We start from the raw sequence: 24,959 nt of genomic DNA, 5'->3' as shown, positions 1-24,959 counted from the left end.
ACATAGATTTAACCCTTATCTTGATAAATGTATAGTTATCAGTAGTGAATGTTCATTTTGTTTAAAAGGACGTGAAATTTAAAAAGGAAAAAAATGTATGAAGTCACTAGAAAGGGATTTTAGTGATCATGAAGAAATAAACTAAATTTTCTCTGTCCTCCTGGATCTCTTAAAGTCCCTTCTTTGGCTCTTTTTTCTCAGGAGGATGCTAGGGTACAAATGGCAGGATGAGTGACCACCCTCCCTGGGTGATATGGGTTATGAAATCAAGATTCTGTTGAGCAAACCAGGCTTCACTACAGTAGGGACTCCATTTTATCATCAAGATAGAGATTTTCCTGTCGTGCAGATGTAGGTGGAGGGCCCTGAAGCCCTCCGTCACTTCCCCCAGCCTAATGCACCAAGACCCTTGTTGGATGAAGCTGCGAAGAAAAGTCAAGGAGGGAAGGGACTTTAGGGAACCTCTGGAATGAGAACGAGGAAGACAACAGAGGAGAAGGGCCTTTTATGTGCACGCAGGACAGGCTCTGAGCACATCGGCGCGTTCTTTGATGAGAAAAGAAAATCGGTGTTTCGCACCATGCCATGAACAGAGTAGCAGTAAAATGTCTTTACGAGAAAAGACAGCACCTTTCCTGCCCTAACAAACATCAGGGGCATAGCTAGATGATGACATATGTGAGTTCGAGCCGTGTTCATAAGTGTCACAAAAAGAAGTTTTAAAGAGAATGAATTAATCCTCCAATGTGGGGTGGCGGGGATAATTCCAGTGGGATCTTTAGCTCATAAGGTAGCATTCCTGCTTCCCGGGATAATAAACTTCATTTATCCCCATTGCTTCCTGAGTAAATTATTTTCTAATTCCTGGATTTGGCTTATGAAGATGGCTGGTGACTCATAAATGCCAATCTGACTAATGTCTCATTTAGAAAACGCAGTACGCACAGAAGCCCAGACGTCATTTCTCTTGCCAAGAAAGGAATGTATAATATTTTTAATAAAAATAAAGAAATGAACAGTCAGCACACCCAGGCTCACATCTGCACCTGTTGTCACAGTGCTTTTCTAATTTACTTGCTGTGTAGTCAAGAGTTGAAATACTCAGAGATGCAATAAGAATAGCTGTTCATATTTAAGAAAAAAGTTTATGACCTTTTAATGATCTGGGTTATTTATTGCCACTTTAACATCCATACCTCATTTGCTCCCATTTTTTCTACAGTTCATTGACCTTTCCACTCAAACCAAGGGGAACTATATTTGAATAACAACAGTGTCTTATTTATACAGCTCTGCTCTTGCAAAAAAGTTCAGAGTATTTTATAAATATCTCTCTATACTTGAAGGTAAGTTAAGGATCACTGTTTCCATCTTTGACAAAGATTTAAAACAAGGGAAGTTTAAAACACTAAAATCAGCCATTTTAGAGAGTGTTTAACAACTCAGAGAAGATGTCTGGATAAAGATGGCAAGTTGATCTTAAATATTTATCTCTTCTCCAAACCTCGCTTGATGGACTGTAACAGTCATTTTAAATCATAAGCACAAGAGGACCAAATAAATGGACAAGGAGACCGTGACACAGTAGAGGCTTCAACATAGATTTTAAAGCTTTAGACGACCAAGGAAGTCTACACATCTAATCCACATCGTCCAAATCAAGCTTTATGAAACTGATATTTTTAGCTAAGGTACGGGAGTCAGGTTTCTTATTTCTCAAACAGTTCCAGAATTGGGGGGAATGTGGGAATTTTACTTAAGATTTCCTAAAACACCAAGAAATAAGAATCTCTAAATTGAAAAAGACCTTCTGTGTTTCAACTGGATGAATTCAGAGGAAATTCCCCTCAAGACACAGGAGAACCAACCAAAAGTCAGTGGGAGGCACCTTCATAATTTTAAGTAGAAATTGCGTTCAGTCTATCTCTTCATAGCAGGCCAAATTTCCAATAAATAAATAAACAAATAAGTAAATAAATAAAGGTAATAAGAAATTTTTAGACATACAAAGACTACAGTTTTTACTTCCTGAGCATGTACCCTTGCCAAACAAAATGTTTTCCAAAATGCTCCATTTAGAATGGAGTTTCTTACAGCTATCTTCCCAAGCCAACTTGAATCCAAAGGAAATATTTTGCTTTAATAATTACCTTTAAAAACTAATTATAAAAATGGTGTTATTTCATTGAAGAAAAGTCAGGAAATGGAAAAAAGAAGAAGGTCGAAAGTTTCGCCTATAATCCTATGGTCTGTCTGGACAACACTTCTGTTCATACTTCAGTGAACCTTCTCCTATGAATGTCTGCATATATCTTAGTTTTATTTTATTTTACAAAAACTGCCACCCTGCTAACATTTTTCAACCTGTTTTTCATTCATTTAACACATTGAGAACCTTTTCCACATTGGTAGACTTTCTACAGCAGAACGTTCAATGACTGCATGTTTTCCACAGTATCCTGGAGCAAAAACATCAGATCTTTCTTCAGATGTTTGGATTGTTTCCCCAGTTTGCACTAATAAATCTTTGCTGATCTCCCGAAAGTTTTTAGAGGCGAGAAGTAGACTCAAGTAGGCTGTGACATCACAAATTTGGAGATACGGGAAGATAGAGTCTTGGACGTTAGTCCAGAGCTTAAGCTTCAATGCCAAACCTGGTTCCCTGGGGTAAAATGACCATTTTCAACCACAGCCTTCACGCTGTGTGGGGCACTCCGAAATAAATAGTTTGAAGGTGTCAGGGATCCCCAGATAATTCCTCAATGAGAAAACCAGCTCTACTACATCCATCAATCATGGGAAAGAGTGACTGACCCTCCAAAGAAGTTGGCGCTCCTACTCAACAAGCATTCAGGCAGAATAATAATCTACATGCTAACCACTTTTGTCAGATGAAATAAAGACACTTCCAGTATGAAAAGATTTTTCCTTTTAGTCAGTGAATAGCAAAAGTGAGCTCACAAAGAATAAAGAACTTCACTGAAGCTACTCTGGCCCTCAACGGGAAGACCAAAGCATAGAAGGCAAAGTCATAAATCGGGACTCAAGGCCAAGAAGTTTCCACCACAACCACAAATAACATACCCTGCCATGCTAGGTAGCACAGCGGGAGTGTAAGCAGTCTGTACCTTGAACACATAGACAGAGACCCACCCTAACACAATCATACCGGGCCTTCCGCTGCCCCTGGAGTGACACGTCTAACTAGCTTCTGAGACGAGAAGAGGGTGGTCAGGAGAGTGAGCGCTGTGAGCAGGGTGCAGAGGGCGGACCAGGCTACGGACAGCTTCAGTGCCTGGAGGAGAGGGGGGGAGGAACTTCTGGTTTTTACAGTGCTTCTTTCCCAATAATTCTTCTTTCTCTCCCTGGTCCTTAACCATTAGAGCTGGGCGTCTATCGCTATGTGTAAGCTTGTGTGTGTGTGTGTGTGTGTGTGTGTGTGTGTGTGTGCGCGCGCGCGCGCCTGCGTGTGCGCGCGCGTGAGTGCCTGCCCCGCTCCTTCCTCCTCCCATGGCCCATTTCAGACTTCTTTGAAACTCCAAAATCACCGAGGATGGTGCCCCTTGGGTGTGATCCGCTGGTGGCCCCGCAGACCTCTCAGATTTGCAAGCTTAAACTCATGACCTCCTCTGCCATCATCTCCTCTTTCTCTGTCCTAACCTCAAACAAGGAGTGGCCAAATTAGAAACCTAGAATGAAAATCCTGGAAAAGGGGGGTCTCAGGGTTTCCCCAGTGAATGAGAGCAGCCTCCACACCCCGACTGTGGCCCCTGGCGCTTAGTCACGACTGCCTGTGCACGGACCGTGGAGAGAGAGCACACTGTCCTCACAGTAGGCTCATCTCACCTGGGCAACGACTTCCTCCGCACGTGTCTGGGGGTGCGTGCTGGGGCTGCAACACGGAAGGAGGGGGGTGCCCTTTGCGTAGCAACCGGAGGAGGCTCTGCATGTCCCCTTCCTGCCCCTGCTCTTTCTATAGGGTGGACTTGTCTCTCTGCAGGCTATGAAGCCAATCTTCTTTGTAGTGGACACTCTTTTGTGGTTTCTCTAGCCTCTCTTTCCCTCGTCCCTCCTGTTGGATTTGCAGATTTGAAAGCAAATAAATTTCAATGATTTTTAAGTCAATTCAGGTTAGGTTTTATCTTATTTCAACCCAAACCATCCAAACCTATTATCTTTGTTTCCCGATCAACCCCGGCAACATCCTGCAGGTGTACAATATGTTCTTGTAGATGAAGAAAGAAATGAAGAGAGAAAGTTAGGCAGAAGAGAAAGGAGGGGTGGAAGGAGAAAGAAAATTTATAAATCAACAAAAAGACCAAAAAAATAAAAAAGCAGAAAGATGAAAGTTTGCCTCTTAAACAAGAGAGGTTAGCTCAAATCAACTTTTATCTTCCTGTGTTTGGGAGACAAGCAGAAGTGATGTGCTTTGATGTTTACAAGGAAGTCTGAGAAAGAAGGAAGAGAAAATAAATGAAAATTAAATACCTTACACTCTAAATTTAGAGGAAAATAACTAACAAAGACCGTGGGCCTAAATCATGCTTTATATATTATATTCATATATAATATGCATTCTGTCTTGATATCAACATCAGAAACTTATTTAGCGGGGAAAAAGTATGTACCATGGGCACAGCTGGATTCACGCCCTGCCCAAAACTGACCCACACCAAGCTAGGGCTGCGAAGGTAGATGTGCCCAATGAGCATGACAAGTTAAAGGGTAAAAAATTTAGAAGCTTCAGCTAAAACGAGAAAGCCTAACTATATTTCTAATTAAATACACAACTGATCAAATAAACACAAAGGTCTACGTGTGTAGAAAACAGACACAGGTGATGCTAATTATTCTCAACCTATTTAAATTCAAATCAGGAGCTGTTATCATAAGATCAGTGGGATTTCTGGAGTCCCCTTCTAAAACGGCCTGGCTGTTGGGTGCACACGTGCCACGGTAGGATTGGAGGATTGCCTGGCAAACCTTCAGCTCAGCAACTCTTCTCTGTGCCATGAAACTGGACACCAACCACATCCTCTCTGAGCGCCAAACTACCACTGTCACTCCTGATTGCAGAGCGTCTCAAGAAGAGTGATATAAAAATGGTTATGGTTTAAGAATCACGAAGTTCTTCCTGGAAACTAGATGGTTTGATGGCTTCTGCCCTTACCCTTACGAGTGGGAAGAGGACAGAGGGGCCTTCGAGGGGGTTTCGTGGGATGCCAAGCCAAGTGCCTCGCTCAGGGCACCAGCTTCCTCCAAGGCAAGGTCAGGCCCAAAGGCCTCTGCTTAGACCTCAGCCCTCTGCTCAGCTGTGCGGCAGACCCACTCTAACCCCGCAAGTGCCAGCTGCCCCTGCAAGCCATTCCCTGCCTCCGCTCCCACCTAATGGGGCGAACTCATCTGTCACTTACTTTGCTCTTCTCACCCCCACCCTGTGGTCCAAGCCCTCAGGCTCAAAGCTTAGAAAAGGGTCCAGGCACCACTTTGTGTAAATTCCACACTCGGTTTTTTTTAGGGCAGGCTCTTGTTCCCCACGGCTAAGCTGAGTGCCTGAATCAAAATCTCTGGAAAGAAAGTCCAGACACCTGGGGTTTCTGATACAGACACAAGTCTCAGAAGCCGTGGACAAGGGGGGTAGGCCTAAAGGGGGACACACTCACCTTACTGCTTCCTGTGTGGCTATACATTGTATTGATATTACCCGGAAAACATCTTTGATTCCTTTCTCCACAGCTCCATGTACACAGCAGGTTTTCAGTGACCAGTAATTAAATTAATGTTTGCTAACAAGCCGAAGCCACCTGGGATTGCATTGTGCTGGGCAGGAGAAGGCAGGAATGGCAAGCCATTGTTGTCGCTGCAAAATCAGACACAGCGTTCGATACTACTCACGGCTCCAGCGAGGGACCTGGTGGGAGCGTCCTAATGATATGCAGCGGGCTGTACAGTTAAAGAACTCCACTGCAGGAGGAAAAAAAAAAGTGGCAGCCCTAGAGAAGGACACACAAAGACCCAGCTGCCTGCAACATGAATAGCCCGGCAGGGTGATCCCATCAGGACCCTCGGAGAATACAGATCAGAGGGACACGGGGCATCACAGATGAGCCAGGACCTCCGCCGTGCTAATCATCATCCATTCCAACACCCCTGCCCTTTGCTTCCTCCTGCCTCTCTCCCTCCCCCAAACCTAAAGTTCTGCGAGGAGCACAACTTGAGAGCGATTAGGCAGAGACAACCGGCTCTGCGTGCCATGCCGAGGGAGGGTGCCGGGCCCCACGGGCCGGCCTGCGGCTGGGCCCCAGCTACCCGCGCTCATTATTCCTGGCAGGCCTGAGCCCCGGGGAGAGAGAGCGAGCTCGAGCTCCTTCTGCAGCTGGCATCCTGTGAGCTAAGTTATTCACAAGGATCAGAAAGAAAACACTACACTTTGTTCCAAGGGATGATCGGAAAAACCCTGGGGGAAGTCTGGGAGATTTCAAACAGAAATCTAACCAAGGTTTAAAATCTAACCCCCCCCCTTTTTTTTTTCTTTAACAGAATACGACTCCGAACATAAATGTGACCACGAGCGTGAGAATGAAAAGCCGTCACTCCAGTGTGCTCACAGCTGAGATTTAAACCTATAAAGTGCATTACAGTGCACAACGCGGACAGTGACTCACTGGAGGTTTCCTCCCTTCGAATAAAATCACGAAGCTGGGGTGGACGGCGACTCCCGAGGGGCTGGCTTGGGGCCCCGAGGCCAGGATGGCAATTCTCTGCACCTGGAATCTCCCCTTCAAGGTTTCTAGGAATGGAAAGTTTAACGTTGTTTTTTCGAGCCCAATGGGAAGTGTTTTTCAGCCTGAAGGCAGAAGTCCTTCCTGTGCCCGGCTGAAATCACGGAGGGCTCCGCGTCTACCGGCCCCAGAGCGGACACGGGGCCGCACTCTCGGTCTGCGGCATGCCCTTCTCATCGTGGTCTACTGTTCTCGACACCCTTTCACAAGTCAAGAGGACGGCGTGATCTGACGCAGTCCACAGAAGATAGGATCACACCATGCACCCTGAACCCTGGACTCCTCTTCGGGAAAATGATGGCTTTTATCTTCCTACCGAATTTCTCTCTCTCTCTCTCTCTCTCTCTCTCTCTCTCTCCCGGCGTGTATGTATGTATGTGTGTGTGTACGTATGTATGTATGTGTGTATGTATGTATGTATGCATGTGTGTGTGTACGTATATGGGTACACACACGTACACCTCTTTCATATCTGGGTTGGATGGTTAAATCTTTTTTCTCTATTGCTGCATTTCCCCCTCCCATTTGCACATCCTCCGTGGACTTTATCAAACTAAACTCCCTTTGTGCTCAAACCTACTGGCTTCATCCTGCTTTTGAGTGGCAACCGTCCTCCCCTGGAACAGAATGCAAAATGGCTCTAGGAGATCTCTAAAGTACGCAAAATTCAGTTTGCTCATGTACGATTTTTGAATTTAGTGCGTGTTTAGATCATTCCTTCATATCACCAATTCGCCAAAAGCGCCGACTCCGCACTACCAGAGGCCTGTCCTGTGGCTCCGCCCTCTCCAGGTGAAATGGAGTCGCTGGCAGCTGCCCTCGGGAGCCGGGAGTTCCCCTGAACAGAACCACCATCCCAAACCGCCTTTTTACCCAGAAGTGGAATCGCTGGGTCAAAAGTTCATTTTTAATTTTTTTGAGGACCCAGGACCCTCCATAATTTTTTCATAATGGCTGCACCCCATCAACATCTGCATTCCCATCCACATCAGTGCACGGCAGAAAAGGCTGTGGTTCGTATATACAGCACAATACTATGCAGCCATAAAAATAAAAAAAAAAGGACTCTTAGCACTTGTGACAGCACAAATGGACCTGGAGAGTATTATGCTAAGTGAAATAAGTTAGAGAAAGACAAATAATACATGATTTCACTTACATGTGGAATCTGAAGAACAAAATAAACAAGCAAAGTAGAGACAGACTCAGAGATGCAGAGAACAGTCTATGGCTGACAGAGAGAGCGTGGGGGACGTCTGGGTGACCCGGGTGAAGGGACTGAGAGATGCAGAGAACAGTCTATGGCTGACAGAGAGGACGTGGGGGACGTCTGGGTGACCCGGGTGAAGGGACTCAGAGATGCAGAGAACAGTCTATGGCTGGCAGAGAGAGCGTGGGGGACGTCTGGGTGACCCGGGTGAAGGGACTCAGAGATGCAGAGAACAGTCTATGGCTGACAGAGAGAGCGTGGGGGATGTCTGGGTGACCCGGGTGAAGGGACTCAGAGATGCAGAGAACAGTCTATGGCTGGCAGAGAGAGCGTGGGGGACGTCTGGGGGACCCGGGTGAAGGGACTGAGAGATGCAGAGAACAGTCTATGGCTGACAGAGAGAGCGTGGGGGACGTCTGGGTGACCCGGGTGAAGGGACTCAGAGATGCAGAGAACAGTCTATGGCTGGCAGAGAGAGCGTGGGGGACGTCTGGGTGACCCGGGTGAAGGGACTCAGAGATGCAGAGAACAGTCTATGGCTGGCAGAGAGAGCGTGGGGGACGTCTGGGTGACCCGGGTGAAGGGACTCAGAGATGCAGAGAACAGTCTATGGCTGACAGAGAGAGCGTGGGGGACGTCTGGGTGACCCGGGTGAAGGGACTCAGAGATGCAGAGAACAGTCTATGGCTGACAGAGAGAGCGTGGGGGACGTCTGGGGGACCCGGGTGAAGGGACTGAGAGATGCAGAGAACAGTCTATGGCTGACAGAGAGGATGTGGGGGACGTCTGGGTGACCCGGGTGAAGGGACTGAGAGATGCAGAGAACAGTCTATGGCTGACAGAGAGGATGTGGGGGACGTCTGGGTGACCCGGGTGAAGGGACTGAGAGATGCAGACGGGCAGTCACAAACTAGTCACAGGGATGGGAAGTGCAGCATAACGTTACCATAGCAATGTAACAACCATGTGTCAGGTGGGTCCTGGAAACATTGGGGTGGGGGACACTTCGTCAAGTATATGACCAACCTGCACCGGAAATTAATATAAAATAATACGGAATGCAAGCTGTCATTGAAAAATAAAATTTAACAAAAGTAACAAATAAAATAAAACTGTTCCTTTAAATCGTTCCTATCACGCACTTGCCTGAATCCCTCTGAAGTCTCCTCATCGGAATCACATTCAGAACAGAAACTTCTCGCCATGACAACAAGGCTCTTTATACTGGCCCCCCCCACTCACCCGGCCACTCGCCAGTGTGCTCAGCCTCCCAGCTCCACTGGCCTCCCACCTTCCATCCTAAAGCACACAAGACCCCTTCCGCCGCTGAGCATCCGCACTCCCTGTCCCTTCTGCGTCAAAGCTTCCACACATCCTTCACAGACTGGCTTTCTCAGTGGCCCATGCTCATTCACCTGTATTTTCTCCTCCCTCCTCTTCCAATTCGGTGAAGCGCCTCAATGACGCTGCTGGAGGTGGCTCCCGCCCTCCCCCGTTGGACAGTGAGCACCCAGCAAGGCCACGTGGATTGAATGGACGTGGTGAGCTTTTGTGCACGTGGCCCGCGCTCAAGAGTGCGGCAGACTCCGACCTGACCACGGCTAAGTGAAAACCGGGCGGGGGACAGGATGCTCTGACAAGACAGATCAGATTCTTTGCTTCCCAAACCCAGAAAGCAGTGAGGAAAGGAGGGTGTCTCCAAGGTTAGGAAAGAAATCCACATGCCAACAAGCGTCGTCCGGCCCTTCAAAACTCAAAACGAATGTCTGATGACAAACAGGCATCAAATGTTTCCTTCGTTACCTCTAAACCGACTTCATTATTCCTCACCTCGCGTAAAACAGAGTATCACGCATGGAAGAATCCAGAAGCATTCCAAAGTGACACATTTCCTTTCCACTTTTTGTTCCGGGCCGGCATGACAAGTAATGTACACTAAAAATGTTTCTAATGGATTCTAAGGCATGAATAGTATAAATTCAGAGAGATGAAGCAAAACAAAAATGCCAAATTAGCCCCCAAAGGACTCAGAGAGTATAACTGTTGAGAAACTTGGTTGTATTTTTTTTACTTGTTAAAATATGTATTATCAGATGGCAAACACAAAGCGGGAATTATCATTGTACCAGGACATTTTTGTGCAGTCCCACAGGGCTATATAAAAAAAAGAAAATATAGCAAGAACACTACTTTATTTACATATCCTTAAACTTGTGCCTTATTTTTTTAAAATTTTTTAATTGCTTGATTTTAGAGAGCCAGAGAGGAAGGGCGGGGGAGAGAGAGGCATTCATTTGTTGTTCCGCTTAGTTGTGCATTCATTGCTTGCTCCCCTAACCCTCCACCTTAGCATTTCAGCACGACGCTCTAACCTACTGAACTAACCAGCCGGGGCCAAACTTACGTCTTTACTGTTACTTCTAAATTATAGAGAGTGCTATATCATTAAGGAAAAAGGAAGCAGGATAGGAATCTTAATACCATCACTCCATAAGCTTACTTTGTGAGTCGTTTTCCATTTTCATTCTTGCAAAATGTTACCATTGTGGAACAAGTATCTTAGGGCTACATGATCTTTGGCCTGTCCCACCAGAGGGCCCCCGCTGGCCAGGTGCCACCTACCTTGCAGCCACTGTGACTCCTGCTCTTCATCAGGGGCGTGGTGGTGCACAGCTCGATGGCCTCGGGCTCGTGGAAGATGACTGCAGGGAGAGGCTCCTTCTTCAGTGTCAGGACATTCAGTTTTGACTTCAGCATGGTCTGGAAGTGCTGGAAAGCAGAAAAACAATAAGCCCAACGCCGTTAAGTCATCTGGAATTGTACATGGTGCAACTGTACAGAAAACCCAGTAGCAAAATCTTTGTTTCATTACCCCTGTCTTAATAGAAGAGGACAGGAGGTAGTTAGTAAAGTGGAGGGAAAACACTGCCAGGCCATTGCAAAAGTGCCATTGTGGGAGACAGCCAACCCTTCCGCGGACATCGTGAGAACACGGGCTAGGGGCAGTCACCCCCGACCTTGCTCTGAGAAGGTCTTCCAAGCTGGTACAGACAGATGAAATCCCAGAGATGTAATCCCTGCCGAGTTTAACTAAAAAAGTCAAGATGTGCCCTGGCCAGTGGGCTCAGTGGTAGAGCGTTGGCCTGGCGTGTGGAGGTCCTGGTTTCAATTCCCAGCCAGGGCACACAAGAGAAGCACTCATCTGCTTCTCCACCCCTCCCCCTCTCCTTTCTCTCTCTCTCTCTCTCTCTCTCTTTTCCCTCCTTGTAGCCATGGTTCAGATAGTTCGAGCAAGTTGGCCCTGGACACTGAGGATGGCTCCGTGACCTCACCTCAGGTGCTAAATAGCTCGGTTGCTGAGCAATGGAGCAACGGCCCCAGACGGGCAGAACACTGCCTGGTAGGGGGCATGCCAGGTGGATCCTGGTCGAGGCACATGCAGGAGTCTGTCTCTCTGTCTCTTCACTTCTCATTTAAGAAAAAAAAAAAAAAAGATGTTCAAAAGAAGATGCTATAGGAACAATTTTGGGGAAAGTTTATAGAGATAATTGAAAAGGAAAAAAATGAAAAAGAACGCATGGCTTCTGCTCTCTGCCTCCCTCGGTGTTGCTCTGCCCTGGCTGTAGGACTTCGGGGAACTCACTACTTCTTGATGAACCATTTTGTCTACTGTCTCCAGCCAGGAGCCTCAGTAAGCATCCATTCTATGTGCAAGTCCTATTGGCACTTGTTCTAAACGATGCATAGAATCCAAGCATATTCCATCATCGTTGTCTATACCCCCAGTCCAGGCCCCCTCTTTGTTTGGTCTAGCAACTTCTAAACTGGTCCTTACCACTTCTATTCTTGCCCCTGTGCCTCTAGAGTACTGTCACATGGTACCCAGAGGGGTCCTTCTAAAGCCTAGTCAGGACGTGTCAGCCCTCTGCTAACACTCTCCCAAGTCTTCCTCCTCTCCTCATAGAAGGTTCCTGGTCCTGACCGTGGCTTTCAGGCCCATGCAGGGTCCGTGGACCTGCTGCCTCTCTGACCTCACTGCCCCCTCCTCGCCCTCTCGCCTGCTTAGCTCCGGCCACAGAGGTTTCCTTACTGTCCAACAAGAAACAGAAGACGCGTGTGCCTTGGGGACTCTGAACATGCTCCTCCTGCCCTAGCTTTCTGCAAGCCTTGCTTCCTCACCTTCTCGGGGACCCTGATCAAATGCCACCTTCTGAGACAGTCCTTCCTTATCAAAATCATCTAAGATAGCATGCATATATATATATACATACACACACAAACATATACATACGTACTTCATGAGCATGTGCCCTGTGTAATCATACAGGGTCCCATGCTCTGGAAGGCTCTATGCTTAGCCTAATGCTCTTGGTTTAAATCCCACCGTGACTATTTCAAAGGAAGATTCATGGAAGAATTCCTTAAGCTCTCTCTCTCTCTGAATCTGTGTTCTGTAAGCTAAGTCAATGGAACAGAGGAGGCCCCTGCGAGTAGAAAGGATACGCACAATGTGTGCATCCCCCGACGTACAGAATTCAGCAAGATGCAAAGTGAGCGCAAGGTAAGCATGTCAGGTCTGTGACTCTGTTCGCAGGTGCACAGACAGCCTAAGAGTGAGAACTAGGCCTTGCTTCAAATGCAGAAAGAAGTCAGCTGTGTTGTAAGAAACACGAATGACCAAGGAACCCTGTCATATCCTTCCCATCTGGGCAACTTTCCTGTATTAGGTGACCACTTATGCTGAAAGTGATAACCCAGAAGAAGAGGGTCAGGCAGGGTGACCACATCCCCCCCCCCTTCCAGTCCCTCCACTAATCAATAACCCAAAGGCAGTGTCGGTAGAATGTCCCTATATTAGAAGCAGATCGACAACAGGTGAGTAGTTCTATGGAGTGTTTCCACCGTTCTGGTAAAAAACGAGGAAATGAAAATTGGGTAATTTCAATAATTCAGTTCTTATATCTACATTTGAAGTGGGGATTTCTCAGTATAATGGGAAAAAGTAAATTCATGTCAATAACTTTGAATTTTTCTTTACTTAGAATAGCATTAAGTAGAAAAACAAACAACACATCATGATTCTTTCAGAGACAGAGCAATAACAGAAAGAAAAAGTTTTCGGTGTTAGTTCCTGTAAGGCACTTTTTTTCTCTACCTTCTGAATAGAGGATGCTGAATTTCCATTTGGTGCTGGGCCCTGCAAATTAGGTAGCTGTGTATACTCATCACCGTCCCTTCCCTACCCCTAATTATAGTTACGACTACACATCACCACTAGAGATCTGTGTTCTGTTCATTTCACTGTCTGTTGTCTTCCACTAGAACATGAGAGCTGGAGGAGCAGAACGTGCTCTATTCAGTGAGGTCTCCCAAGGCTGACAACAGGTTACAGGTCCATACAGAATCCTCTAGAGCAGTGGCCCCCAACCTTTTTGGGGCCACAGACCAGTTTAATGTCAGAAAATATTTTCACGGACCGGCCTTTAGGGTGGGACGGATAAATGTATCACGTGACCGAGACAAGCGTCAAGAGTGAGTCTTAGACAGATGTAACAGAGGGAATCTGGTCATTTTTTAAAAATAAAACATTGTTCAGACTTAAATATAAATAAAATGGAAATAATGTAAGTTATTTATTCTTTCTCTGCAGGCCGGTACCAAATGGCCCACGGACCGGTAGTGGTCCACGGCCCAGGGGTTGGGGACCACTGCTCTAGAACACCAGCCGGCACTTTGCTGGTCAGTTTCATATGTCCACTTGGCTAGGAAGGTCCTGAAGATGGCACTAGAAAGGACTCTTGTCCTCAAAGGGTTGGACAACCACACTGCCCAGAAGTTCTGAGACTGTCTTCCTGTCCCTATTGTGGGAACCAATGTCTTGTGGGACCCAATGCCTTAAGGATTGGCTCAGTCCCTAAGCACACAGAGAGCCTGAGTGGCACTCATATGATGCCCTTGATTACATGGCTGGGAAGACAGGTTAAAGAAATCCAGCATTTTAAAAAACCCTACATTGGGGCTAGGAGGGTGACGGAGGTCAAATTCCAGCTTGAACAAAACGAGCTGTGCAAGCCCAGCTACCCGCTCTCCAGAGCCTGAGCCCTCCGGCCAGGCGGGCGTGCGCTGTGCCTGTGCTCGCCCAGCCCCACCACACACCTTCCCCCGAGCACTGCCTTCCACCGGGCACTGCAGGCACCGCGGCCCCAAAGCACGGGGCTCGCCTCTGCTGTGGAGGCTTGTCACTGCAGGTGGGGACGGTGAAACCGAATGACAACTGCGCATTTCTGTGACAGGTTTGTTAGACAAGCTAAACAGAGAGGGTAAGATAATATTCAAAAGTGAAACAGCAAAAATGATTCCTGTTCAAAAAGTAATAATTTCTTTTTCTCTCCAACGGTTTTGTCCTCTCCTCCACCATGAAAGGACAGAGGTAAAGAGGGACCTAAAGTGTGGATGCTTTGACGGAGTCGTTGCGTCTATGCAATGATCACGCATCGTTTTAGAGAAAGCTACCGATGCCACGTGATTTTAACTCTGCGTCGCTCTTTGACTGTTCAGGGGGGAGTGTGACAGCTGTAGGATCTCTGCCAAGAACACTGCTGCCCCTCTCCTTGGGGAAACTCCTCCGCAACGCCATGCTCTGTGGTAGAATGAGGCTGTTGGTCACGTGCTCCGTCCCTTGACATGGGGAAAGACTATGTGACACAGGCTGACCATCTGAGTCCACACGTCCCCAGCCAAAGGTTCTGACTCAGAAGAAACTCGAGATTGGCTGAACACACTCTTCTGGGAGACGGACATACATCGTGCTAGACCGGCTTGATGTGACTCCTGAGCTGCTGCTGGCCTTCCTGTCTGCCAAGGTCAGCCTGAGAGCGAGCCCACAGTGACAAGGAGAGCTGAGAGGGGGAGCATCGCAGGCTTGACCCCGTAGAGCCCCTGGATCAGGCGGCATCTGACCGGGATCCATCCAGGGTCTTGCTAAGAATAGGAACTGATACACCCCCTTCGCTGCGTTAAGCAAGCTCTGGTTAGGCATCTGATCCTTGCAGCTAGAGGAGTCTCACCAATACAAATTAATTACTTTTTAATAAAAAAAAAAGTCACCGGTGAAAATAAAACGGAGCCACTGATGAAAATTTTAGAAAGATGTCGTAAATGTTAAACTACAGAAATGAAAAGCAACATTATCTTTTAAAACTGAAAATAAAAAGTGAATCTTGTACTTAGTTACATGAACAGGCTGAGCCTTAACGATAAAGCACCAAATAATAATCTAAAGAAGGTATTATCGTCCCCACATTATTCATGTCTGTGATAAAGCCCTCCGAGCTACTGACAAATGAGATAAATCCCAAGTCTCAAGGCGTAGCCCCACAGTATCCCCGCAATGACACCCAATTTGGGTGGCAAGCTCCCCTACAGGGTAGCAAAGATCCAGACCTATAACCAGCTCTGTCAGAACTTCACGGCCTTGGGCCACCTGGGCCTCGGTCTACTCATCTATCAACTTTAAAATTGGGCCGTCCTATGTCACATCAAAGATGATATCGCTCGTTTCTCTGCAGAGGCAAACCAGTGCAACAAAGACAACGCAACTTAAAATAGCATAATCCAGTAGCATTATTAAAAAGGCCATAGAAGAAGAACTGAATAGAGGAGCTTGGAAAAGCTCCTGCTTCCAAAAGAAAGATGCACAGGGTAGCATAAAGAAGATGCGTTATTCATTCTTCCAGAGGGGAAGTGAATGGTGGTGTAGAAAATTAGGGCCCTGCCCCGGACGTATGCAACAAAGTTCGGCTTTCTGCATTGGGTGCTTTATGTGTGATCTTAAAATAGAGCCTCTAAATCAAGCCCCATTATGCGGACGGGGTAATCGCCGTGCCCTGTATAATTTTACAGTTGGCGCGTCCTCCTCCTATTCAGACATTAATCTCTGCCAGTTTAGCAGGCGAGAATTTACATATTTTATCAATTCAAATCGGGCGGATCTCACTTTTGTATTGATTCCGTACCCAAAACATACAGCATCTTTGGAAGGCAAATGCTGATTCTTCTTTTTCTAAACTAACTGGACCCCTGTCCTGACTCAAATGAAAGGGGGAAGGCATTAAGGTTTCAATCCACTCCCTCCCCACCCCCACCCCGCCCTTGAAGAAATGCAAGTTCACCCTTGCATTTTGAAGGCTGGCCACAGTGGTCAGTTTGAACTTGCAAATTACTGAGTCAGTAATGCCCTAATCAAATTTCCACAATCTTGCAAATGCTCTCCCTTAAGAGACCCACAAAGAACAAGTGTGAGAAACAAATGAATGGCAAACTTCAGTGCCCCACACAACTGCTCACTTGTGCAAGTGTACAAAAACCAGTCGGGCTTCAGCGTTTGCTCCTAATCACACTGCACTGTATTACGTTGGGGGTGATGTACGAACTCTCTCAGTTTGTACCTTCCTAACATTGTATGGCACCTATGTGGGGGGGGGGGGGGTATTCAGGCACCACCCATGAGACAAGAAACAGGTGCCGATCCTCTTCAGTGGTCTTAGGTAAGATCTTTTTCACTTACCATTTCTAATGTACATTTTTTAGATTTTTCTGCTTTTAAATAGTTATTCTAGCATTTTCACTCACACAGAAGAAAACATTAAAGTAAGAAAAAGATTTTTCTGTTAAATCAGTAGAAAGAGTGAATAAAAGAGGGGTTTCCAGTCACAATGGCAGTGTAGGTAAATGCTGCGTTCGCCCCCTCCCATGACCACATCAAGTGACAACAAAACTACAGAACAGCTATCACTGTGTACTGCCTGAATCTAGCTGAACAGAAGTCCTACAACTAAGGATATACAGAAGAAGCCACTGGTACGAGGGGGGGAGACAAGGACCAGGCTGGTCCCACACCCGTGCGAGGTGGTTAAAAATCAGGAGGGATGTCTCAGCTGTAAAGGTCTCCCATGAACTGCAAGGGGTTCCCACCCCAGGACCCCTACCAAGGGCTCCAGTGCCAAGAAGAGAAGTCCCCAAAACTTCTGGCTATAAAACCATCAAGGGTTGTGGCTGAGTGAGACAGAGGGCGACTGGAGCCCTTGGCATTCCTCTTAAAGGGCCCACACAGAGTTATTTGCTGATGGACTCACTTGTCTGAACCCTAGTGCTCTCAAGAAGTGTCAAGGACACACAGAAAGGAACTGAACTGTCTACCTGTAAGGTGAGGGTTGGAGGGGCAGCTTTATCCCAGACAGAGGTGCTGGCAGAAGCCATTTCCTTCTAATGAGCCCACCCCATCCAGCCAGCCTGCAGGCACCATATCTGAGTTGCCATCAACCTGGCTAACATTGTTTGCGCCACCCTGGTAATTCCCTCAGACCTTACTTCATTCAACTTTCAGACACACCCAAGACTCTTCCACTAGCTTTTCCATACAAACAGCCTGTCTTGGTTCATGCTACAGGCTTCTCAAACCCCAAATGAGCAGCATCTGGCTTCTGCATGTTCCATACCTCTAGCTAAGTGGCACTAGTGGTACCCAGCCTTGGTTCAAAACTTAGCCCATCCCAGGCACCTCTAAGGCCAGCACAAGCAGCAACCATCTGCAGATCAATTTTTTAGCCCATACCAGGCTGCCTCAGATGGGGCATAGGCAGCAGCTAAATGAGCCTTTGCCAGAGGCCCAGGAACTAAGGTACCTGGTAGTCAGCTCCAGAGCTCACCACACACTACCCAACCATCTCCACAAATGCCATACCCAGAAGGTAGATGCAAGGGGAACCAGAGCCCCACTAAAGTAAATTCTGTTCCATGGGGGTGGCCCCTACACAACAGCTCCTCTACTGTAGTCACTGCCAGTCCTCGCTTCCAATCAGCTGAGGGTCAATCCCTCCCACTGATGTGCCAACAACAGTCAAGGCTCGCCTACAACAAAGGGCACACACAAACTACACAAAGGGCACACCTGAAGCACCTAGTTCAGGTGACCAGGAAGACTGAGCCACTGGGCCCCACAGGGCACCTCGTACACAAAGCCATTCTATCAAGACCAGGACAGATAGCAGTTCTACCTAATACATAGAAATAAACACAGGGAGGCAGGCAAAATGAAGAGACAAAACAGCATGTCCCAAATGAAAGAACAGAACAAAACTCCAGAAAGAGGAACTAAACAAAATGGAGGCAAGCAATTATGTAGAGTTCAAAATACTGGTTATAAGGATGCTCGGTGATCTCAGGGACAGAGTAGATGAACTCAGTGAGAAATTTAACAAAGAGATAAGAAACGTAAAATAAAGATAGAAGACAAAAAAGAACTAGTCAGAATTTAGAATACAATAATTTACATGAAGAATACATTAGAGGGGATTAACACTAAAATAGATGAAGCAGAAGATAAAATCAGCAATTTGGAAGACAAGGTCGCAGAAAACACTCAACCAGAACAGCAGAAAAAAAAAAAAAAAAAAAAAAAAAAAAAAGAATTTTTTTAAAATGAAGATAATTTAAGGGGCCTCTGGGACAACATCAAGCATACTTATAAGTTTAAAAGACTGTCTTTTTATTTATTGACTCCAGTAAGAAAGAAGAAGAAGAAGGAGGAGGAGGAGGAGGAGGAAGAGGAGGAGGAGGAGGAGGAGGAAGAGGAGGAGGAAGAGGAGGAGGAGGGAAGGGGAGGAAGGAAGGGGAGGAAGGAAGGAAGGAAGGAAGGAAGGAAGGAAGGAAGGAAGGAAGGAAGGAAGGAAGGAAGGAAGGAAGGAAGGAAGGACTGAACTACTCCTCTATGCGATGTGATCTGGGATTAAACAGGCAACCTCTGTGCTTCAGGATGATGCTCTAACCAACTGAACTATCTGGCCAGAACAAGACTGTCCATATTTATTAAAGTAATAGAGAGCTATTATTAAACTGACTGAAAATACTCATGTTCACACATTCATACTAATTCATGCAGTGCAATTATGAAAGCATTTCTTCTGAATATCACAGATTCTCTCAAGAGACTATGTAGGAAGGGCACAAAATAACTAAATGCTCACAGAGTATGCACAAAAGCCCCCAAAGGCTTGTAAAAGGCTCCCTCAGGGAGTATATGTGTGTGTGCATGATTAAATTATTCTTGTTACTGATCTGAAATACACATACACTTGCTATAGTCTTAGTTTAATTTATTTCTGTCATCTTCCAAACAATTTTTATATATGTTAACAGCTAAACTATTGTAAAACACACATTACAAACCCTCAGCTCAAAGGCACATTTGGCCTATAAATGCTTTACTTGATTTGCAGAGTGCTTAAATTTGGAGAGCATTCAAATATTGGGGTGCAGATGATTGAAATTTGTACTTCCACTATTCTTGAAAGATCAGAAGATCTGCTAAAGTAATCTGCATTCCCTCATGGCAGCAATTAGCTCCAACTGGTTGGGCAACTACCCTTATTTACTTAGATATTTTGCTCTGCAATTTGCCAGGGTCCCTCTTTCCCTCACTGCCAGCATTCCCTTTTGTACTAAATACAAGTGACTGTTTTCATAGACATTTCATGCAAAACCAACCTTACTCCTGTGCACCACTTTGACCCTTACAGGCATTTGGCTTGCAACCATGATGGAAAGGACAATTGTTAGGAGCACAAAACAAAACTTTCACCCACTCATGAAAAAAGAAGTTATATACAGCTGAATTAATTCATACCTATATTGATTATTTAATTGAATTAATTGGGGTGACACTATTAATAAAACCATACAGATTTCAAGTGTACAACTCTATAACACATCATCTGCATACTGCCACTCAAATTCACACCTATATTTAAATTATAAAAATTTAATCAAAAGAGAGAGAGAGTGAATGAATAATAGAAATACTAATATAAATAGGCCAACCTGTCTGTCATTCATTCCACACGATTAGTATGGGCCAAGAATCTGCGTAAAGTATTTCCACTTGACCCTGCTCATGTTCCTTTTTGCACTGCATATAATTAAATTGCTAAAGATTAATATTTTTTACTTCCACTTTTAACTGAGATGGAGTACCAGGGTCCAAATTGACACTGAAGGTTATAACCAAATAAACTGGAAAAATATTAGGAAACAACAGTTTGTAAGACAATGGGTATCGGGCAATGAAGAACAGTGATCCCTGAAAGATGAGAATAATGAGGTAAGCTGCACAACTGTCCAGCTAACTACCTTGGGAGAGTTTGCAGGCTGGAGTGCAGGGAGGAGAAATACAGAAAGGACCCAGCAGGATCCCAGAGCTAAGGAGACAGAGATGAAAGCCCAGGGAGAGAAAACAAGAGAAGAAATCTATACAAAGAAAGAACTCTGGAAATCTGCACATTCAACTGAGTATTCATCCGAGTATGTATGAAAGAAAACTAACCAGTGGCAAGATTAGAGATGAGAGTGCTGGCTCACACAGAGCCAGTGACACTGCCTGTTCCTACCAGCCAAACTGGAAAAACTCTTAAGTCATAGGGCACTGGGTTGAGTACTCAGAAAGGTCTACTCTCAGTGGTGGGAAATAATTAGCACTAGAGTAAGTGCCACTCTGGTTCCAGCTTCAAGTCTTTTAAAAGAAGATCCAAAAGGATCCAAGTGCTTTGAAATTATTTAACTCAAAACAAAAAAGTTAAAGAACATTTATGGAAATACAAAAATATCCAGAAACAAACAAGGTAAAAGCAAAATGTCTTGCATCCAATCAAAAATCCTGGACATGCATAAAAGCAGGAAAATAGAACCCATAATGATGAGATGAATAAGTTATTCAAATCCTACCCAGAACTGACACAGATATTATAATTACCAGGCAATGGCATTAAAACTGTATTCCACATATTCCAAAATGTAAGTTGAGATATTTAAGATATTAAAAAAAAAAACAAATCTAACTTTTAAAGATAAAAACCACACAGTCATATATGAAAAGCACATTAGGTGTAATTACTAACAGATTTCACCACAGCAAAAAAGAATGGTAAATGTGAAAACAATAACAATAGTAACTTTCAAAAAGAAACAGAGAGAAAAACGGGAAAAATATATCAATGAGTTAAGCAACAACTTCAAATATCCTCATCTATGTATAGCTGGAATCCCAGAGGAGAAATATGTAGAAGCAGAGAAAAATATTTGAAGAAATGATGGCTAGAATATTTCCAAATCTGAGAAAAGTGTAAACCCACTAACAAAGATACAGTGGAATCATAAAATAGAAGGCAGGAATAGAAAATAAACACATGCACACAAAAAAATGAAACAAATAAAATAAAATAATAAGATGGATTTACAATCTATATAATTATCTGAGAAGTATTTAAAATAACCTTAATGAAAAGCTGTTAGAGTGATATTTGTTAGAAATATGATCCAACTCTAGGCTGTCTATGAGAAATTCACTACAAAATAAGAAAGCAAATAAAAACTGATAGACCACAAGGATAAGTAGACAAAAACTACAGATATTGTTGGAGATTTCGATACCACTCTCTCCTGAATTGATAAAATGAGTAGACAGAATGTCAGCAAGGATACAGGTTTGAATAACACCTTCAACCAATTTGACATAATTGGCATTTATAGACCACTCCATCCAAAAACAACAGCATTCAAGTGTAAAAACATTTACCAAGATAAACTAAATTCTGGGCCATAAGAAAAGAAATCTCAGTAAATCTATATTCAAATTATACAAAGTAATAACAGAACAATCTCTGTAAAATTTCCAACCATATGGAAACTAAATAACACACTTCTAAACAACCAGTGAATAAAAGAATAAATCAAAAGTAAAACAGAAAGTATTTTAAGCTGAACGAAAATGAAAACGCACAGCATGTCAAACATGGGATACCACTAGAACAGTACTTATGGGAAATTTTATAGCACAAATGCCAATATGAGGAGAGAGGGAAATTCTTTGTTCCATAAAATCAGCTTTAACCAAAAAAAATAGTAAGAATAAGTGAACCCCAAACCCAAAGTGAAGAGAAGAAGCCAAATAATAAAAACCAGAGGAGAAACCAATGAACTATAACACAACATCCACACACAATCAATTCAACGGTCTATCTTCAAGTTCACTTCTTCGTCCTTCAGCTGCATTCCAACTATGATGAGCTCACTAAAGGTGTCATCTCTGTTACTCTGTTGTTGCTGTGCTCACTTCATTGCAGGTTCATTTGATTCTTTCTTACAGTTTCTTTCCTGAAATTCCCCATTTCTTCTTGCATGCTCTCCATCCTTTATTCCACTAGAAGAACTGTTAATATGTTAATCAGAATGACTTCCAATTCCATATCTGAGTAATCTCTGAGTCTGGTTCTACTAATGACTTTGTTTGCTCATAATGAATTGCTTTTACTCTTAATTTTTTGCATGGTCAAGTAACCAATGAGGCCACAGGGCAGAGAATAAAAACTAAACAGTGTCAACACACTTTTAAAAGAATGAAAAGAAGTCAGACGAAACAATATAAGATCTGGAAACCAAACATAATGTTATGAGTTTAAGATTCCAAAGACTGTTCCTCACATTCCCCTAAGGGACTTCATTCAGTCCCTGTGTTGAGCCCCAAGGGCACCTTCATGTTCCAATTTGAACCTCTTGCCTTCCTGGTGTCCGTGAATCCCCGCTTATCAGAGCACAGCAGAGAGATGTTACAAACACACAGATATTTGCATCCACACACGTTTGGTTTTATTTTCACTTTGTTTTTGCTACACAAAATTCCTCTGCAGGACTATGTTTTGGTTGATACAGGACTGAACATTATCTTGGCAGGTTGAAAGGAAAATAAAAATAATTTTGTCCCCAGGCTTTAAGTGGTCAGGATGGTGACATGCCAAGACTCTAGCAAGCCAGGGTCTGCTTTGATCAGGGCTCAGTGGAGAGGGCTGTGTTGCAACGTCACCCACAGAGGACGGGGAATTCATTTGCTATATATGGTGCCTTTAAGAGAGTGGAGAGGCAGAGACAGAAATGTCATTTACATTGAGGGAGACTGCAACATTAGTATTTTGTTGACGTTCCACCCAATTATCATTATTATTTTCTTCCATGAGGGAAGAGGAGACAGACAGACACCTGCATGAGCCCCAACTGGAATCTACTGGCAAGCCCACTAGGGGGCAATGGTCTGCTCATCTGGGGCATTGCTCTGTTGCTCAGCAACCAAGCTCTTCTTAGAGCCTAAGGTGGAGGCCATGAAGCCATCCTCAGTGCCTGGGGCCAAATCACTCCAATCAAACCATGGCTGCAGAAAGGGAAGAGAGAGAGAGAAGCTAGAGGAGGAGGGGTGGAGAAGCAGATGGGTGCTTCTCCTGTGTGCCCTGACTGGGAATCAAATCTGGGACATCCACATTCCAGGAGGATGTTCTACCACTGAGCCAATTGGCCAGGGCCTGTTCCCCTCAATTACAATCACACCTATAAAGGCTCTCCTAAAACTCCTCACCTCCCAATTGGCCTGCTTTACGCCCAAACTGTACCTGTACAATAGTCAGTATATCCATACCACCTATAACACCTGAACGTACTGTTCATATATATGTTGTCTCTTCTTTGTATCTCTTGTCTCCAGCAAAGCTCCTCACAGGGAGGAGTCACTAAATGAGTGCTTAATGAATAAACAAAGTATTAAGTGAGTGAATAAAAACAATAGTACTGAAATCAAAAACCAATGCTTCAAACTTCACACACACCTGGGTCACACTGTTCTTATCTGACCTCACTCTTTTCCAGCCCTGGCCAACACGTCACTGCCAGCTAGTATCAATAACAGCTCCCCATTCTGAAAATCACCCCGGCCGTGACCTCGGGCCCAAGTGCACACCCAGACAAACATCCCGTCTCACTAGTAGGATCCGACGGCTCATAGGCACAGAGACCACAACCAGTGGCCTCACTTGAGTTCACTGAAACCACACAAATTTTCTTGGAAGAGAAAGGCTCTGTGTCAGCGGTGCCACCAGAAGCTCCATGTGGGAAGTGAGACTGCCTCCCGGGCCAGTGTCACCCAACCGCAGAGCAGCAAAGAGTCGCTCCCACTGGACCCTGGCAGGAACAGCAAACCGGTTCAACGGGGAAAAGGCCTCCCTTCACAGCCACAGCCAAACACCTACTACAGAAGGACTTCTCTGTCCTTTCCATCGTTTCAGACTGGAATGTCCTTCCTAACCCCAGGGAACCCACAGGTAAACGGCAAATATTAATCAGTGCGGCATCCACAGCAAACAAGCAAAAAGGAGGGAGAAAAGACGGAAGGGACAACCGTTTGGAAAAGTCTCTGTCAAAAATAAAAGAAGAAAAGACAGTGAACTACTCTCCTCGGGAAGCTGGAACAAAGTACCGAAAGCTGGGAGCCAAGAAACAACAGAAAGTCTAACAGTTCTGGTGTCTGGATGTCAAAAATCAAGGTGGCGGCAGAGCCGCGCTCCCTGTGACGACTCTAGGAGAGATGTCTTCCCTGCCTCTCTCAGCTTTTCGTGCATGCTGGCAATCCTACAGAGAGATGCCTCACGCTAGGTACATGGTTCTCTTTCCCCACAGTGTCTTCATGCCATCTTTCCTCTGTGTACGTCTGTCTATGAGTCCAAGTGTCCGTTTTCTGTAAGGACACCAAATCGATTAAGTCTCACCTTGATGACCTCATTGTCATGTCATTACCTCTGCAAGAACCTTGTTTCTAAATGAGGTCATATTCTGAGACAGGGGCGGTTAGGACTTCAATACCCTTGGGGGGCAAGTCAGCCCATAACAGAAATTAGAGGCTCTCCCCATGTGGACGCTGCATGTGCACAGATGCGTGCTGGCCGCCCCTGTCAACACTGCTTGTTTCTGCTGCACCTGTCCCCAGGACAGTGGTAAATGTCCCAGGACTCGACACCAAAGTAAGTGGGCAGGCAAGACCTGGTCGGAGCCTGTCTAGTTCAGCGGACCTGGATCTGACTCTAGGCTACTCAGTCACA

General features: G+C 45.1%; 1 protein-coding gene across 2 annotated transcripts in view; it reads right to left on the bottom strand.

Moving 5' to 3' along the window:
- The window catches only part of PID1 (phosphotyrosine interaction domain containing 1), a 227,885-nt gene that overhangs the window by 113,371 nt on the left and 89,555 nt on the right, over positions 1 to 24,959 (bottom strand). For both annotated transcript variants that reach the window (XM_066232539.1, XM_066232540.1), the window contains exon 2: positions 10,615 to 10,761. In XM_066232539.1, the coding sequence (XP_066088636.1) occupies positions 10,615 to 10,761 (147 nt within the window). The remainder of the gene's footprint in view (positions 1 to 10,614; positions 10,762 to 24,959) is intronic.

This window comes from Saccopteryx bilineata, chromosome 5 (assembly GCF_036850765.1).
Source record: "Saccopteryx bilineata isolate mSacBil1 chromosome 5, mSacBil1_pri_phased_curated, whole genome shotgun sequence".
Lineage (NCBI taxonomy): Eukaryota > Metazoa > Chordata > Mammalia > Chiroptera > Emballonuridae > Saccopteryx > Saccopteryx bilineata.
This window is presented reverse-complemented; position numbering and strand designations above follow the sequence as displayed.